This window comes from Peromyscus californicus, unplaced genomic scaffold (assembly GCF_007827085.1).
Source record: "Peromyscus californicus insignis strain IS unplaced genomic scaffold, ASM782708v3 Scaffold_20__1_contigs__length_68692818, whole genome shotgun sequence".
Lineage (NCBI taxonomy): Eukaryota > Metazoa > Chordata > Mammalia > Rodentia > Cricetidae > Peromyscus > Peromyscus californicus.
The window spans coordinates 63875189-63894927 of NW_026294503.1; the positions used below are offsets into that span (position 1 = coordinate 63875189).

A 19739-nucleotide genomic window follows, 5' to 3' on the forward strand; every position below is an offset into this window, starting at 1 on the left:
GAGCCCCAGCTCCTACTTTCCAGTAGTTGGTGTGAAGAAACAGCTCCGCTCAGTTTCATGATTATTCTCCAAATGGCATGAGAAGGAGGAGTCTAAGGCACATTGAGAAGGGAGAGTCAAGTTATAACCGCACTTGCCATGGTTTACTTCTGGCACCTTCCTGACCCATCTTTTATGACCCACCGTGTAGCTTACCTCTCTGCTTTGTCACCTCAGCCATACACCTGTCCTTCTACCCTCCCTCCTCTCCTCTCTACCCCTCCCTCCCTCCCTCCTATCTCTCCCTTCTTTCCCTCTTTCCTTCCTTCCTTCCTCCCGTCTGTCCCTTCCCCCTTTGCTGTCTTCCTTCAGTCCCCCTCTTTCCCTTCCCTCCCTCTCTCCCTCCCCCTCTCTCTTTCCCTTCTGTCCATCTTGTAATCCAGCGCTAGGGAGACAGACAAGTGGCTTTCTGCACTCACTGTCCAGTCGGCCTGTCTAGTTGAAGCCTCAGACCAGTGAGAGACAGTGCTGAATGGAGAGGCGTTGACTGTCACAAGCCACGTATGTTCAGTTCACGCAGTAGCCACTTCTACAGGAGTTCTGTTTGTTCAGGCATTTACTTTCAGTTTTAAAAAAGTTGTATTTGTTTGCATATTTATTCCGTGTGTGAGTATGTATGTGTGGGGACATGTGCATGATACAGCTTCCATGCAGAGCTCAGAGGAAAACTTGGCAGGAGTCGATTTTCTCCTTCTTACTGTGTGAGTTCCAGGGATCCAGCTCAGGTCATCAGGCTTGGCAGCAAGGCCTTCACCTATGTAGTCATCTTGTGGGCTCTTGAGTTCACTTTTTAATTTTCAAAAGAGAGTAGAATGAAAGAATAAAGATGACTAGTGATAGTTGCACTTCCAGATTATATGGACGGGCTTCCAGACTCCTTATCTCTAACTTTACCTATTTAGTTGGAGCTTACCTTTCTTTGGCCCACGGTAAAATGTTAATCATGTTGTTCCCCATCTTGCTGAATATCTGTGTAAGGAATATCCGTGAGTAGCAAGAAGCTGTGATATGCCAAGGTACTGTTAGAATAATGGAACCTTGAGAGTAAAGTACTCAATGAGTTTACAGCAGCAATGTTTTCTAACGTAAAACCCTTGACTCCCTTATTCTGCAGTAGGACTCAGGGTGTTACTTTGGACAAGGGATAGCACTGTAACTGACTTTCTCATTTTTTCATCTATGAAAAATTAAGCAAGCCTCAGGTTGGGAGTATAGCTCAGTAGAGCTTTTGCTCAGCATGCAGGAAGCCTTGAGTTTGATGCCGAGCATTACAGAGACTGGGGAAGGATTCTCAGAGATTATAATCCCATTTTTCACCTCACTTTGTCAAAGGAGATAATTTGACATTGTTTGTATTCATGGGAAATGGTGTAAGCAGTCTAAAAAGATACAAATTTAATAGCTTCCTGAGAATCTCTAAACTTAGTCCACACCTGAGCCAGATCTTCTGTATACTTAAGTTGGCTATTAACAGTCTAGATTGAGGGTGGGCAGGCCTTGCAGTGAAGAGATATCTGTTAATAAAATTCCCTTCAGGGGACTGGAGAAATGGCTCAGAGGTTAAGAGCACTGACTGCTCTTCCAGAGGTCCTGAGTTCAATTCCCAGCAACCACATGGTGACTCACAACCATCTGTAATGAGATCTGGTGCCCTCTTCTGGCCTGTAGACATACATGCAGGCAGAATGTTGTATACATAATGAATAAATAAATCTAAAAAAAAAAAAAAGAAAGAAAGAAAGAAACAGGGTTTCTCACTGAAAAAAAAAATTTCCTTCAGTACTTCAGAGAGCCTCTGTATACTTATAATGTTTGCTTTGGTAAACTTCTTAGGATTGGGTCCAAGGTGATGGGACTTTTAGTAATCTCTGCTCCATAAGTTGTGTTGTGGGAGTCTATTGCATAGTTTATTATTATTATTTTTTTTATTTATTTTCACTGTGTAACCCTGGCTGGCCTGGGACTCACTGTGTGGACCAGCTGGCTTCAAACTCAGAGAGATTCACTTACTTCTACCTCTTGAATGCTGGGATTAAAGATGTACACTACCAAGCCTGGCTATTGTATGTTTTTAGTTCTGTGCAGTTTCATAAGCTAATTCTTAGTTACTCTCATATTAAGACAGTTTTTGTCTTTTTTTTTTTTTTTTAAGACAGTGTCTCACTGTGTAGCCCTGTCTGGCCCCGAACTTGCTTTGTAGACCAGGCTGGACTGGAACTCACAAAAATCTGCCTGCTTCTGCCTCCCAAGTGCTGGAATCGAAGGCCTGCACTATCAGACCCAGATCAGGGACAGGCTCTGCCATTGGCCTGGAGCTCACTGATGAAGCTAGGCTAGCCGGCCAGCACGCTCCAGGGATCTGCCTGTCTCTGCCTCTCCTGGGCTAGAATTACAAACACAAATATGCCTGGCTTTTTAAAAATGAGTTGGGAATTGGAGAGCTGGCTCAGTGGTTAAGAGCCCTGGCTGCTTTTCCTGAGGACCCGGGTTCAATTCCAGCATCCACACGGCAGCTCACACCTGTGTGACTCTAGTTGCAGGGGACCCAGCACACTCTTCTGACTTGTAGCATTGAGCTGTCTCCCTAGTATACTAGGACCTTCAAAAATAGACCCTGTATTTAAACTGTTCCAATTTTATCAATTAGGATTTGTTCCCTTTCATTCCCTCCCACTTCCTCCCTTCCCTGCATTCACCCATCTAGTGGTGGGATTACAGACATGCTTTACCACACCAAGTTTGCTTTGTATATATTAGTTTTATGTTAATTGGCATGCTGGATAAACTCAGATACTATGGAAATTAATTTGGGGAGCTGAGTGCAGAACTGCCATTTGTTTTCTCTGTAGTTTGTGTTTGCTGCTGTGTTGTGAAGGGAACAACTGAAAGGCTAGCAATAATCCTTCTCTAGTAGAAACTATAAATTGCTATTTTGATCCAACTGTCCCCTCTCCTAAAAGATTGGTGATCTGAGTCCTTAACCATAAGTAGATGATTGATGTCTTCATATCATCCCACTGCTCATTGGTAGTTCTTTGGCGGAGCGGGGGAGTGCACCACAGCATTCACGTTATATCATTTGGCTGGTCTGTGCTCTGAGGAGGTTCTAGATGATAGCGCTTTGGCTCTCTAGGGTCTTCCTCCTCCTGTACAGCATCTCCTTCAATTGATAAAGATAACTGAAAACTACCCGTGCTGTGTAGTCATCTGGAAGACTCAGGCTTGCACACACTGAGTTCGTGTAAGTGCCTCCTGATCCTTTTGTATTAACAGAGGTCAGATCTAAATGAGTCCACAGTCCGTTGGTAACTGGTAACATAATTTCTCTTAAAAATGACATGAGCAGTATTCGTGTTCTCTTTCACACTTACAGTACTCAAATCTTACCGTAACATAAAACTTGGATCTTCTTAACAACCAGGAGGTACTTGGAAATAAGGTAAAAGTGAAGCTCTAAATCATACTTTAATTAAAATATGTTTGTAGTAGTAGCAAAAGAATTTGGAATAGACTATCATATTTCAGTGTTTTCCATGCTCCCTTTGTCAAGGTTTCCCTGATTACTTGCTTTGTTGAGATTTCAATTCCCAAACTACTCCTAAGTGGGGTTCAGGAGTCAGTCAGTAATGCTGAAACCAACTGGTAGTCAAAATCTTAAGCTTTAGCTGGGCGGTGGAGGTACACGCTTTAATCCCAGCAATCGACAGACAGAGGCAGGTGGATCTCTGAGTTTGAGGCCAGCCTGGTCGAGACACAGAGAAACCCTGTCTCGAAAAACCAAACCAAACCAAACCAAGAAAATCTTAAGCCTTAGTTGACTGTTGAAGCACAGTCTACATTTCGGGATAAGATTCCCCAGAAGGTAAACATGCACATCAAAATTGGAGAAGCACTTTAAACTTCCCGGGATTGCCTCTCAGAGAATAGAAACGTTTGGTGTTAAGGCAGAGGTGCAGCTAGGGTTGTAACTCAGTGGCAGAGCTCTTGCTTACCAGGCGTAAGGTTCAGTAGCTGGTATCTTAACACATACATACACACACGCGCGCACACACACACACACACACACACACACACACACGAATGCACACACAGTACTGTTTTAATTCACAGTGCTTCGGTAATTTACTGATTATGTAGTCACAGTTTAGTAAAAACAGCAACAACAAAAACTGATTAAACTTATTAAATTTAATAGCCTTTATTAAACTTGTGCCAAGAAGCTAGACTTCATTTTTAATCATTCACATTAAGTAACTCCTTCCAGGTTTGGTTTTGTTTACCTTGCTTACTGAATATGGTTTCATTTGCTGAATACAAAGCTTGGATATAGTGTTAGTAAAACTTGGATACATTGCTTCATCACATATTAAATCTGGGACATCAGTCAGTGAATGTATTCATGAAGCTCACAGTCTAAGAATATGTGCATGGCGGTCTAGAAGACAGAAATTACTTTTGTTACTAATTACAGATGCTTCCATCTCCACTCACAATATCATAGGGAGCTACTTGCTTATATAACATTTTTAGGGGTGGCTTATAAATTAAGGGAGGGGGGCTGGAGAGATGGCTCAGTGGTTGAGAGCACTGACTGCTCTTCCAGAGGACCTGAGTTCAATTCCCAGCATCCACATGGTGGCTCACAACCATCTCTAGGGGGATCTGATATTGTCTTCTGGCATAAAGGTGTACATTCAGACAAAGCACTCATACATAAAGTAAATAAATAAAATTAAAAAAAATAAATTAAGGGAGGATAATTAAGAAAGATTAAGGACTATAGGATACTTTTTTTTTTTAAAAAAAGAATTATTTGTTTATTATGTATACAGTGTTCTGTGTGCATGTATGCCCGCATGCCGGAAGAGGGCACCAGATCTCATTTTAAATGGTTGTGAGCCACCATGTGGGTGCTGGGAACTGAACTCAGGACCTCTGGAAGAGTAGCCACTGCTCTTAACCTCTGAGCCATCTCTCCAGTCCAAAGCTTTTTATTTATTTTAAGATTTATTTATTTATTATGTATACCGCATATATGACTGCAGGCCAGAAGAGGGCATTAGATCTCATTACAGATGGTTGTGAGCCACCTTGTGGTTGCTGGGAATTGAACTCAGGACCTCTGGAAGAGCAGCCAGTGCTCTTAACCTCTGAGCCATTTCTCCAGCCCAAGGATACTCTTAATACAGTTGGCATATTGCTAGTTTCCTCAAAATCTACTTTTAAAAATAAACAGTTAAGACCACTTGCCGCTCTTGCAAAGGACCTAGGTTTGGTTCCAGTACCTGCATGGCAGCTTACAACTGTCTAAGGCTCCATTTCTAGGAGATTCAGAGCCCCTTCTGGACTCTGCAGGTACCAGGCATATGTGGTACACATACATATATACATGCAGGCAAGTACTCATACACATAAATTCTTTTTGTTTTTTTTTTTTTTTGAGACAAGGTCTCACTATGTATCTCTGGTTATGCTGGAACTTACTGTATAGACCAGGCTAGCCTTGAACTCACCAGGATCCACCAGCCTCTGTCTCTGAGTTCTGGGATTAAAGGTGTGTGTTACCATGCCTCGCAAAATAAAATAAATTAAAAAAATTTCATTTTATGACTAACTCAAAATATAGTTACGTATGAGCTATCTATGTAATTGAATTTTCTAAGTAGTAACTAAATTATTAATAATTACATGGGGGGAAAGTAGCTATTTTTGATCTTTTTGTCTTGAATGAATAAAATACATAGATTGTATCAGGTTGAATATATTTTTCTTTGTATTCTTTCAGATTCATCAGGATTCATTTTTGATTTGCAGTCCAATACTGTACTGGCCCAGGGAGGAACTTTTGAGAACATGAAGGAGAAGGTAAGATTAATTACCCTGGATTTTAAATTTGAATACCATAGGAAAATTTATTAATCTAAGCAGTGACTCACAAATGCATTATGAAAATGAAATCTGCCGGGCGTAGTGACACATACCTTTAATTCCAGCACTCAGGAGGCAGAGGCAGGTGGATTTCTGTGAAGCTAGAAATCTGGTCTATATAGTAAGTTCCAAGCTAACCAGGGATAGTGATGCCTGTCTCAAAAAAAGAGAAAATGAGATCCTGTAACAAAACAGAATGCCACTATACAATCAAGAGTGACAGCTACCATGGTTCTGAGGAACCAGTTTATTAAAATGTGCAAAGGTGATTTTTTGTTTTTCAAGACAGAGTTTCTCTGTATAACAGCCCTGGCTGTCCTGAAACTCACTCTATAGACCAGGTTGGCCTCCACCTCACAGAGATCCACCTGCCTCTGCTCCTGAGTACTGGGATGAAAGGCATACGCCACCACCGTCCAATTCAAAGGTGATTTTCTTTGGATATCTCCATATGTATTGGCTCTAAATTCTTTGAAGACATTCAGTTTTAATGCTTTTACTAATATTTATATGACTGAGAAGGCATCTATTTTTTTGAGACATAGTCTCTCTTTGTAGCCCTGGTTGGCCTGGAACTTGGTATGTAGACCAGGCTGGATTCGAACTCATAAAAGTACTGACTGTGTATACCTCCTGAGTGCTGGGATTAAAGGTGTGTGCCACCACATCTGTCTCAGAGACAGAATTTTTAGTGGGTTTTTTGTTTGTTTGTTTGTTTGTTGTTTTTTGGTTTTTTTTTTGGTTTTTCAAGGCAGGGTTTCTTCATGTAGTTTTGGTACCTATCCTGGATCTCGCTCTGTAGACCAGGCTGGTCTTGAACTCACAGAGATTTGCCTGCCTCTGCCTCCCGAGTGCTGGATTAAAGACATGCACCACCACGGCCTGGCGTGTTTTTGTTTTTTTTTTAATTAACAGATATTAATTATACATGGTAATTGGCTAGGGTATAAAGGTTAAAACAAATCTGTATCTAAAATTTGATGACAATGTTGTCTTTGATTTGAGGATGTCAGTATGTACTTATGATTTGACTGAAAACGTCTTTCATTGTATCCACTGAAAGGATGTACAGTGACTTCCTAGTAGCAATAAGCTCATATAACTCCTAGATCTTGATTTCTACTGTTTTCTATCAAAAATACCCTTAGCACTTCCTTAAGAAATAATTAGTTATACATTGTACAGTAAGACAAATAAAATTGAAAAGGAAGAAAATACAATTATCTACACAGAAAAATCCATGAAAACAAATGAACAGTTTCTCAGTTAAGCTAGGCATGGTGTTGCATGCCTGTAATCTTAGCATTGGAAGGCTGAAGTGGGTTAAGCTGAGTTTGAGGCCAGCCTGTGCTTCGTAGTAAAAAACCCTGATTCAGCAAAACAGAACAAAAACAAAAAAGAGATCATTGTAATTGCTAGCTGTAAAATAGATACATGATAATAAAATATTTGGGGCCGAGAGATAGCTCAGTTCTTTAAAATTGCTTTTTAGATTTATTTATTTTATGTATATGTGTGTTTTTGCCTGCATGTATACATGTGTTCCATGTGTGTGCCTGATACCGGAGGAAGTCAGAGGAGAGCGTCATATAAAGAGAAAGCTGGGTGTAGAAGTACACGCTTATAATAAGTGGATCCCTGGAGTTTACTGGCCAGCCAGCCAACCCAGCCCAGGGCAGTAAGGGAGCCTGTCTCAAAAGAAAAACAGTGGGCCAGGAGGTGGCACACGTGCCTTTAATCCCAGCACTCTGGAGGAAGAAGCAGGTGGATCTCTGTGATTTCGAGGCCAGCCTGGGCTACAGAGTGAGTTTCGGGACAGCCAAAACTGTTACACAGAGAAATTCTGTCTGTCTCAAAACACCAGAAAAAAAGAAAAAGAAAAATACTGGATACCTGAGCTTGTCCTCTGGTCTCTGCACACATGTCATGCACATGTTCTTGCATGCACATGTACACGTGAATATTTAGTTATTATAAACTATATGTTTTTAATTAAAATAAAATGCCTATGGAAAAAGTGACAAAATTGCCGGGCGGTGGTGGTGCACGCCTTTAATCCCAGCACTCGGGAGGCAGAGGCAGGAGGATCTCTGTGAGTTCAAGGCCAGCCTGGTCTCCAAAGTGAGTTCCAGGAAAGGCGCAAAGCTACACAGAGAAACCCTGTCTCGAAAAACCAAAAAAAAAAAAAAAGTGACAAAATTGGAATGTCTGCCAGGCATGGGACATGTGCCTTTAGTCCCAGCACTCAGGGAGCGGAGACATAGCTATGAGTTTGAGGAGTGAGCTCCAGACCAGCCAAGGCTCAGAAAACAAACCAGCACAAAACAACTGGCTGCATCCATTTTACAGAGCAGTTCGGCATTATCCGAGAAGCACTGATTTCAGGCCCATGCCATCAGAATTCTAGTAGACAGAAGACATGGCCTTCATCGCCCTCAGTGTTGTTCTAGGCACTGAGGACTCAGCCGTAGACAGACATAAGACTGTGGTCTCAGTTTGGCGCTGCAGTGAGTGTGTGCTTAGCAAAAGCAAAAAGCTAACCAAGTTCTAATTAGCCATTAACAGGAGAATGGATAAATTAGGTGTATTGCAGGGTGTGTGTGTGTGTGGAAATATATGAATAACATATGTTAAACTATGAACATCAAATGTGCTTATCAATATGGAGAAAATGCTGTGTGGCAAAAAAATTGAAGAAAAAGCATGCATGATGAAATAATATTATATAATATAAAATAGTTTATATTATCTATGGAGATATACATACATCATGAAAATGCAAATATATTGAAATTAAATCATATTCTGGAGTAGGAATTTCTGGAGAAATAGGATTTAGTAGATGTCCATTGGGCTTTCTTTGCATTAGTTTTGTTTTATTAAGCTGGGTTATTACCGGTTGTTCGTTATGTCTATACACCCAAAATAGCTTATAATAACTCCGATAATCTCTGTAAGTTATCTCTGTAGAGTTTTATACAGCTAATTGACACAAGGTAAGAGTGTTTTGAATAGTGCTATATAAAAATCTGAGTTGTTGGCCTGGAGAAATTTTGTCTCTGTGGTGAGAGCCCCTGCTGTGCAAGCATGAGGACTTGAATTCAGATCCACAGAACCCACGCACAGACCTGCATTTACCTGTGGCCCCAGCACTGTGGGAGGCAGAGACAGGGGCATCACTGGAGCCGCTGCTGCCAGCCTCACTCCGGCTTCAGTGAGAGGCTGTCCCAAGGGAATGAAGTGGAGAGTTCTAGAGTAGAACGCCAGTGTCCTCTGGCTTCTACAGTGTGCATGGGAACTTGTACCCACACACATCTGTTCCTCTATACCACACTCACACATACATAACACAGACATTACAGGAAACAAAAACCTAAGCTGTTAGGGTTAGTGGTTCATTAGATTTTCTAATATAGTATGCTTACAGTGAAGAACCACTGATGGAAACTTTTACTTTATTTTTTAAATTATTTATTTTATGTACACTGGTGTTCTGCCTGTATGTTTATCTGTGTGAAGGTGTTGAATCCCCTGGAACAGGAGTTGCAGACAGTTAAGAACTGCCATGTGGGTGCTGGGAGTTGAACCCAGGTCCTCTGGATGAGGAGACAGTGCTCTTAACCACTGAGCCACATCTCCAGCCCCTACTGATGGTAAACTAATAGCTGGCATGTAAATGAAACTACAGTTAAGTGATACCACACCTTTTTGTTGTTTTTGTTTTTTTGAGACAAGGTTTCTCTGTTTAACAGTCCTGGCTGTCTGGAACTTGCTTGGTAGACCAGGCTGGCCTCGAACTCACAGAGATCCTCCTGCTTCCATCTACCAAGCCCTGGGATTAAAGGTTTGTGCCACCACCGCCCAGCACTGTAAATGCTTTTATTCACTGACCATCTGAATGGTGCCCTTCTATTTCTAAAAATTTTCTGCCTTTTTAAATTTTGAAATTAAGTTTTCATGTGGTGTTACCATTTTTCTATTTACTATTCCCAGTGCGATGGTTGTGTGTGTTCTTACTGACATTACAGAGTGATAATATTGCTGAGAGTAAAACGACACTGTTATTCTCCCTGACACACTTCAGCTGGCCAGTGACCTCCTCATGTTAGAATTAAATGACCCTGTCATCTTTTGCAGATAAACGCAGTGCGTGCAATAGTTCCTAATAAGAGCAACAATGAAATCATCCTGGTTCTGCAGCACTTTGATAACTGTGTGGACAAAACAGTACAAGCATTCATGGAAGGTAATTCTGTCTCGAGTTTAGACTTTGGAACCTGAGCCGTAGTGTACAGTCTGATGACAGTATGGTGTACTGTCATCTTGTGTTACTGTGAGGGCCAATAAGAGACAAACTCAGAAAACTCCTTTGTTATTAAAAGTGTTCTCTGCTAGCGCTTAAGAAATCAGACCAAGTGTGGTGGTGCATTGCGTTATCCCATTATTGGAGCGGGAAGGCAAGAGGACTGTGACTTGGGGCCAGCTTTGCTTATATAGTGGGTTACAGGCCAGTCTCTTACTATATAGTGAGACCCCACCTCCCCAAACAAACTATGCAGCTGATGGCATAAGGGATTTGATGGAATTGGACAAAGTAATTTAAGTGGCTATTGCAAAGGAGTAACTCAGTGGCCCAGGAACAGATGACCAATTCAAGGACAAACTCACTATGATTCAGTTTGGTTCTGGCAGGTGACTTAAATGTATGAATTCAGTTTCCTTATGTTTTCTCTATGTTCGATAGAAAACGAAAGCCTTGTTCAACTCCTTAGATTTGTAGAGTTAATAGTGTTTTAAACTTCTTAAGCTGTCTTGCCTTTGAGCAGAGTGGTGTCAGATGAAGGCTCTCTGCTGCCTTTTCCTGGATTTGCAAGGATAGGAAAAACAAGTCAAAGTCTACAGAGCATTTCTCTATCGTCATGATTTCTTTATAGTGTTAGGGTTTGAGTCTGGTGTCGGGTGCAGCTCTTCCCAAACACCACAGTCAAGATGGTATGTAACATGGAGGGGAGAAGACGGCACACTTAGGTGAAGACTAGTCTTTGTGTTCAGACCAAGATGTTTCGATAAAGAATCTTAGATGACCAGGAGACCTCAGTGTAGCTAAAACATGACATGGTTGTCTCACCACAGTAACCAGCAATTAGGAAATGCACTGATTCCTCCTTGACCTTGTGTGTGGCACAAGAGGAAATCTCTGTTTGATTTCTTTTTCAGGTAGTGCCAGTGAAGTACTCAAAGAATGGATAGTAACAGGCAAGAAAAAGGTAAAAATGAATTACATGTAAGATCATGATATTTATATTGTTTTTTCAAATTAGGTGTTAGGGGCTGGCACGATGGCTTAGCAGGCAGGAGTAGCACTGCTCTTGCAGATGACCTGGGTGCAGTTCCTGCCTCCACACGGCAGCTCACCATGTTAGACTCCAGGTCCAGGGGATCTGAACCTCTTTGGACCTCCACAAGCATTAGGTGCACATAAGTACAAGATGGCAAAACACTCCACATAAATTTTAAAAAGGTTTTAAAGAGCCGGGGAGTGGTGGCGCACGCCTTTAAGACACTCGGGAGGCAGAGCCAGGTGGATCTCTGTGAGTTCGAGGCCAGCCTGGGCTACAGAGTGAGATCCAGGACAGACACCAAAACACCACAGAGAAACCCTGTCTTGAAAAACAAACAAACAAAAAACTTATAGGGACTGGAGAGATGGCTCAGAGTTTAAGAGCACTGGCTGCTCTCCCAGAGGTCCTGAGTTCAATTCCCAGCAACCACATGGTGGCTCACAACCATCTGTATTGAGATCTGGTACCTTCTTCTGGGGTACAGGCATACATGCAAGCAGAACACTGTATACATAATAAATAAATAAATCTTTAAAAAAAAAGGTTTTAAAGAATATTAGGTAATATTTAAGAACTTCTTTGGAGGTTCCAGCAGAAGAGCATTGTGGCTGGAGAGGGGGGACACCTGCCTAGCCAAATCTACCCTGGAGATCACTGAATAAGATGTCACACCCATATAGTCCATAATATTTGAAAGAAGAAGTTTACATATGTCTTCTGTTTACCATCTCAAAAATGCTGTTTTTGACAATGAGACCCTGCTGTATTTCAGAGTATCACAGTGTACCCCTGTGGTTGGAGGCAGGAAGTGTTGTTTGCAGGTGCAGGCCTGGGAGTGCCCTAGACTAGAGTAGAAACAGGCAGGCCTGGAGAGAGGGGTTGGGGGGAGGGCGAGGGCGAGGGCGAGAGCGAGGGCGAGCACAGCGCCTCCGTGGAAGGTGACTTGTTGCCAGCAGGATTTGTTTCCTAGATGAGCTGAAACAGTTGAGATTTTCAGGTCAGACTACTGTGTTATAGTCCCGAGTAGTAGAGAGTTTTGACTTAAAGCCAGAGGGCAGCTTTTGCTTCTATAAACACTTTATCCTTCTGTTGATATTTATTTATTGTTTGTATGTTTGCATATGCATACTCCCAGAGCTAGAGGGTAGCTCTCTGGGCTGGAATTCAGGTTGCCAGACTTGGCTGTCACGTGTACGGCCGCCGTCTTACCAGCCCGTATTTTGCTTCTTCAGGCTGTGTGCCTCCTGAGACATCTGATGTTACATGTTAAAGAGTGGAAGGCATTTGGGCTTCAGAGCCAGTCAGAACTGGATTTCTGTCCTGTTCTGCTTCATCTGGTCTTGTGAGCTGAGGGTGTTGTTTAACTTTAGTTTGCTCATCTATAAAGTAGGAAAATGTAGATATGGTGGCACATACCTGTGATCCTGGCACTTAGAAGACTGAGACAAGAGGGTCAGGAGTTCACGGCCATGTGGACTAACCAACCCTGTCTGGGGGAACAAAAAAAGACAACAAAAGTAAAATAATGCTGTAATCCTAATACATACATATTCTCATTATAATGCCTAACATATTCGTTCTTTTTTTTTTGTTTTTTTTTTGGTTTTTCGAGACAGGGTTTCTCTGTGTAGCTTTGCGCCTTTCCTGGGACTCACTTGGTAGTCCAGGCTGGCCTCGAACTCACAGAGATCCGCCTGGCTCTGCCTCCCGAGTGCTGGGATTAAAGGCGTGCGCCACCACCGCCCAGCAAACATATTCGTTCTTTTTTTTTTTTTAAAGATTTATTTATTTATTATGTATACAGCATGTTTGCCTGCAGGCCAGAAGAGGGCACCAGATCTCATTACAGATGGCTGTGAGCCACCATGTGGTTGCTGGGAATTGAACTCAGGACTTCTGGAAGGGCAGCCAGTGCTCTTAACCTCTGAGCCATCTCTCCAGCCCCAACATATTCGTTCTTAATCCCTTACTTATATCCATTTAAAATCAAATTGCTTCCTTCACGGGATACTAGTTGAGTTCAGAATTCTTGCCACAGCTCTGTGCCCCAGGGGTAGCTCCTTTAAGGATGCTGAAGTGTGAATTTTAATTAAGTACCAACTCTGTTAGGAGTATTCTTCATTTAAGTTAGCGTTGTGTTCTGAAATGCTTTCTTTTACATTTCATTATTGTGTTGTATATGTGTGTAAGTGTAGGTGTGTACGTGCCACAGTACAGAGATCAGCTTTGGGGAATTGGGCTCCAGGGATTGAATTCAGGTTGTCAGGCTATGTGGAAGAGCCTTTACCCACTGGGAAGTCTTGCCAGCCCTGAAATGATTTCTTGACCAAGCCAGCTTTGGCTTTATTAACCTTGGAGAGTTTTTTCCAGAGGCACGTGCACTGCTGAGGTTCTCCTGAAGCTTTCTGTGCTGCTGCTGTTCATGTTTGCTTCGCTGATTTCACCCAGCATACATACCTTGAGTGTTCTAGAAGACACCAGTGTCATAATTCATTGACCTCAGAGTATAAATGATTAACAACACAAGACATATGCATAGTTGCAAAGGTGTGAGTGTGGCCTGATCTGGTGGAGGAGAGTAGATGCAGTCTGCTACTTTCCAGTGCTTGACTCCGTTACACCTAACTCTCCGACTAGCCTAGTAAGATGTGATTGTGAGCTGCTACGTACATATGTGAAATAACACGGGAGAAAACTGAACGCCACGTTCAGGAGTTGTCCTGCTGGACAGGGCCCTCCAAAGGCCTGGCGGGAGAACTGCCTGGTTTACCCATCTAGCCTTAGGACTAGAGCTGAGTGTTGCCAGCGTAACAGAGCCGAAGACCTTTTTATTCCCACGGCTCAGGTTTCCAAGGTATAAATGTTAATACCTGAAACAGTGTTTTCTTGCCTCTCTTCCCCAGTCAGTCAGTGTTACCAGTTTGTTTGTTTGTTTATTTAGGTTTGGTTTTTGGCATTGGGGATCAAACCTAGGGCCTTGTGCATGCTAGGCAAGTGCTCTAGCACTGAGCTACAACCCCAAGCTCTTATTAATTTCTCATAGAGCTTCCAAGATACTTTATTCACATAAACAATTACAAATACATACTTCCTTCTTTGCTCGTTCCGTGTAACTGAGCCTGAAATGTGTGAGTCCCCCACTGACCTATATTTGCATGGCTTCTCCGTCTTTATTAATATTAATGTAACAGTGCTGTGATGAATCATCTTGTCTACACTTGTCAGTCCTGGCCAGGATAAATTGCTAGTATTAGAATTGCTGGTTGAAAGGTGTGTGCATCTGTAACTTTCAAAAGCATTACTAGATTTTCACTCACACTAATGTTTATAAAAATGTCTGTTTATTTCCAGAGCAGTCAAAGCTGTCTGTTGAGTGGAACATTAAACTTTATGTCATTAAACTCTTTGGCCTTTGCTAATGTAGTAGCTGAAAAACCATTCTGCAGTGCGGGTTTCATTATTTGTCAGTTATTGGACTGAGGTTATACTTCATTAAATTATTTATAGATTATATTTTTTCTCTATTGGGTTATTGTGGCTAATTAGAGCTCTGTTTATATTTCATTTTCAAAATGTTACACTTTTTTTTTTTTTTTTTTACTTTTTGTAACTTTTTATTTTGCTTAAGATAGGTTTTGCAGGGCTGGAGAGATGGCTCAGTGGTTAAGAGCACTGACTGCTCTTCCAGAGGACCTGGGTTCAATTCCTAACACCTGCATGGCAGCTCACAACTGTAACTCCAAGATCTGACACTGTCTCACAGACATACATGCAGACAAAATACCAATGCACATAAAATAAAAATAAATAAAAAGATAGATTTTGCTATGAAAAATCTTTTGAGTTCATTCAAAATGTAGTTTTACATAGTAAAGTGTTTTTGTCATTAGTTCAACATAAACAAAATTATCTTCAATTTCTAGAAGAATGTGTGCAAAATTGGTAACCCTGACTTGTTTTGTAGCTGGAGTTAGTTACCTCTTTGAGTTGTATTGGAGGGTCTGCTTTTTCTTTTCTTTTTTCAAATCTTTGATAACCTTAGAACAAAAAGAAGAAAAGCAAACCAAAACCTGCATCAGAAGCAAATAGTAGTGTCCCAGACTCCAGTAAGTCAGTGCCCATTCAAGAGGATCAGCCTGCATCTTCAGAGAAGGGTGGCATTAATGGCTACCATGTTAACGGTGCCATCAATGATGCCGAGTCTGTGGACTCACTCAGTGAAGGTTTGGAGACACTTTCAATAGATGCCAGAGAATTGGAAGATCCTGAGTTTGCCACACCAGATACACTGGATAGAACCGGTGAGTCTTTTGGTTTGTTTGTTTGTTTAAGACAGATTTTGGGAAGTTAATTCACTCAAAAAATGGGCGGGAGGGGTCTCCTAGTTGAGACACTTATCATTACATTAAGTATAATTGGTCTTTTACTTTATAGTATTTACTTTATAGTATTAATAGTAACTTACTAAAGACCTTTAAAAGGTAGAATTCTTGTTCCTTTGTCTCAAAATTTTCTCTAAAATATATAGTACTAATGCTTCTGACATTGAATAACAGAGGGGTGCCTTTTTAAAGATCTTTTAAAATGATGAGATTATGATGTTGTTCTCAGGAATGTCTAAGGAATGTTACTCAAAGACTCTATTCTCCAGCACAGATCCTGTCCAAGAAAGGTAGTGTTTTAGAGCACAGTGTGGGGTGAATTAGTTGAGCAGTCTTTAGTTCAGAAAGAACATAGGTAAAAATATTTTAGGAATATGTAATAGTAATTGCAATAATAGCTTTCTTAACAACTAGATTTTTGTGGTCTTTTAAAAGATTACTTTATAGTCCTATATTTGTTTTCTTTTTTAAAGTTGGTTTTTAGATTGATTTATTTGGTATGTATGGGTGTTTGCCTGCATGTGTGTCTGTGCACCACATGTGTGCCTGGTGCCCGTGGAGGCCTGAAGAGGGTGCTGAATCCCCTGGATTGGGATTACAAATGGTTGTGAGCTGCCATGTAAAGTGCTGGGAACTGAGTCTAGGTTTTCTTCCAGAGCAGCTGGTGTTCTTAACTGTGGAGCCATCTCTCCAGCCTCCCTACATTTGTTTTCGGGTAAAGAATTAAGGTTAGCTGATAGTTAGAAATCATATATTTTGTACATTTATTTGTTAACAGTTTTGTTAAGGGCTGAGGAGTCTGTTTCTCTTTTAAAAATAACTTGTTTGGAAGCCAGGCGTAGTGGCTCACGCCTTTAATCCCAGCACTTGAGAGGCAGAGGCCCTCTTCTAGCCTCTGGGGGCACTGCTTGCATGTGCTATACAGATAGATACACATGCAGGCAAAAACCCTTACACACAACATAATAAAGCGATTAAATATATAACTTGCTTACATTTTTAAAAGTTACTTGTTTATTAGTCCTGCTCCCTCTGCTTTAGTATATCAGGTTTCATAAAGGGAATATGCCAGTGTGAGAATTTTATTCTGCTTTTTAGCTGCTCTTTTATTGGTTAATTCACACTTTTTTTAAAAAAATAGAGAGAGAGAAAAAAATATTATACCTGACTGCAAACAAACCAAACCAAACCAAAGATAACCAGTGGATTCCGTTCATTGTGTACAGATTCTCTTTTCATTTTCCAGTCCGTCCTCTCTCTACTCTCTAAAGCTTTTAAATTACTTTTTCCCCTGAGACATTATGAAACTTTTTTTCTGCATTGCAGCTTATGGAAGCTAACAGCCTTTTTAATAGGCATGGCTTTGTCTAACATATTTTATCTGCTTTCTTTCTGTACTGAATATGGCTTAGATAATTTACCCCACACTGTGCTCCAAACCACTGTCCTCTTTCTTGGACAGGATCTGTGCTGGAGAATGGTGTCTCTGACTTTGAGTCCAAATCTTTGACTGCGCCCACTATTCCAAATGCCCAGCAATCCCGGAATGCTGCCAAATCTCACTCGAGAATCACCACAGGAGCCCAGGTTTCAAGTCTGGGAGTGGAGAATGTTCCGCTGTCTTCTACCAATAAAAAGCTAGGTAAGTCCAAGACCCACTTGGGAGAGAGAAAAACAACTTTTGACTGCTGCTCCTGTAGCTGGAGTCCCAGAAGGCCTCAGGTGACCTTCTGTCTGTGCTGTGGTCCCTGCCTGTGTCTTGACACAGCATCAGGGACCTTTGTGTGAGTCGCAGGCAGTCTCCCGCCAGGATGAGCTAGCGAACTCTGACCTGTCCCCTGCTCACCACTGCAGCTGTGATGCTGCTTTCTTCGTGTTTGTCCTCCTGGCTGAGCCAACAGGAGAACCTGTGTGTGACAGGGCACGTTCACTGCTCTCCAGCTCCGTGCTCTTCCTCAAGTCCAGCAGAGCATGTCCTCTGAAGTACATGGTATTGATGGGGGGTAGCTCTTGACTTTTTTTTTTTTTAACAAGTTTATTATTTTCTTTTTTTTAATAGTTTATTTTTATTTTATGTGCATTGATGTTCACCTGCATGTATGTCTGTGTGAGGATGTCAGATACCCCAGAACTGAAGTTACAGACCGTTGTGAGCTGCCATATGGGTGCTGGGAATTGAACCCGGGTCCCCTGGAAGAGCAGCCAGTGTTCTTACCTACTGAGCCATCTCTCCAGCCCCAGCTCTTAGCTTTTGAAATTTGACTATTGTAATCATTTTGGCAGGGAGTTGTAGTGCTTAGAACACACCTGTAATCCTAGCACTCAGGAGCCTGAGGAAGGAAGACCACAGCGTCTAGGCTAAGGCGGTTGACCTTATCTCAACAACAACAGATAGTTCTTAGCACCAAGTAGTAATAATTTTATGTGTATGTGTATTTTGTTTGTTTTCAGTCAGGGTCTCACTGTGTAGCTCTGTCTGACCTGGAATTCTCTTTGTATACTAGGCTGGCCTCAAATTCACAGATATCCACCTGCCTCTGCCTCTGGAGAGCTGGAATTCAAGCTATTCATCACCACAACCAACAACTTTTGTTTTCTTATATGTTATATTAATCATTTAAATAAACAATTAGTTATTAGAGTTATTAAAGAGCCCATCTGTACTTTATACATCTAAGCTTGGTGGTCCACTCAAGTGAACAGTGAGACGTATAGAAGACCATCGTAAGTTGTAGCTATTTATTAACTTATTTATTTCATATGAGCTACGTTTTAAAACATTTATTTTGTTTGTTTTCAAGACAGGGTTTCTCTGTGTAACAGTCCTGGCTGTTCTGGAACTTGCTCTGTAGACCAGGCTGGCCTTGAACTCACAGAGATCCGCCTGGCTCTGCCTCCTGAGTGCTAGGACTAAAGGCGTGCACCACCCCCACCCGGCCAACATTCATTCATTCATTCATTCATTCATTCATTCATTCATTCATTTAGAGGGTATGGGAAACCAGCTCCCACATTTACTTACCCCAGGGACTCTTTTTTTTTTTTTTTTTGGTTTTTCGAGACAGGGTTTCTCTGTGTAGCTTTGCACCTTTCCTGGAACTCACTTGGTAGTCCAGGCTGGCCTCGAACTCACAGAGATCCGCCTGCCTCTGCCTCCCGAGTGCTGGGATTAAAGGCGTGCGCCACCACCGCCCGGCACCCCAGGGACTCTTGAGGAATGAGGGATAAGAGACAGGTAAAAATGAGAGGGGAGAGAAACACAGGATAGACTCGGGTGGGCCTGGATCATTTCTGAAAGTTCAGTTGAGTTTTGAAATGTCTTCTCTATCTCTGTTTAACATGTGTCTGTATTTGTCTGATAGTTGTTTGATATCTCCCCTCAAACATGTATTCTTTTATGGTACTAGGGATTAAGCCCAGGGCATGCCAGGCAAACATTACCACTGACCTGAAGTCCCCAGCTTAAAATTGTTTTTAATTTATTTATGTGTGTGGTTAATTTGCCTGCATATATGTCTGTGCCCCATTTGTATGCTTAGTATCCATGGTGGCCAGAAGAGAGTGCACGATCCTCTGGAACAGGAGTTACAGACAGTTACAAGCTGCCATGTGGGTGCTGGGAGTCAAACCTGGGTCCTCTGGAAGAGCAGTCACTGCTCTTAACCACTGAGCCATCTTCCAGCCCAAATCCTCAGCTTTTGATGGATGTCTTTCATGCTTGATTCTAGCATGTGTCATTTCTGCATCTGTTTCTGGGGTTTTCTATTCATAGGTGATCATGTTTTATTTTTAAATATATTTGTAGCTAGAGTTTTCCTGCCTTGCCCACAGTCAGGACAAATCTTTGTCACCCGCCAGTCCCACAGCTGCTCAGACCCAACCAAGTAAACAGAGACTTATATTGGTTACAAACTGTATGGCCGTGGCAGGCTTCTTGCTAACTGTTCTTACAGCTTAAATTAATCCATTTCTATAAATCTATACCTTGCCACATGGCTTGTGGCTTACCGGCATCTTCACATGCGGCTTGTCATGGTGGCGGCTGGCA

The 19739-nt window shown here is 41.8% G+C and overlaps 1 protein-coding gene across 2 annotated transcripts in view; it reads left to right on the forward strand.

Moving 5' to 3' along the window:
* Spats2 (spermatogenesis associated serine rich 2) overlaps positions 1-19739 on the forward strand; it is a 71741-nt gene that overhangs the window by 21883 nt on the left and 30119 nt on the right. For both annotated transcript variants that reach the window (XM_052748899.1, XM_052748900.1), the window contains exons 3-7: positions 5825-5904; positions 10105-10213; positions 11185-11234; positions 15352-15610; positions 17154-17333. In XM_052748899.1, the coding sequence (XP_052604859.1) occupies positions 5825-5904; positions 10105-10213; positions 11185-11234; positions 15352-15610; positions 17154-17333 (678 nt within the window). The remainder of the gene's footprint in view (positions 1-5824; positions 5905-10104; positions 10214-11184; positions 11235-15351; positions 15611-17153; positions 17334-19739) is intronic.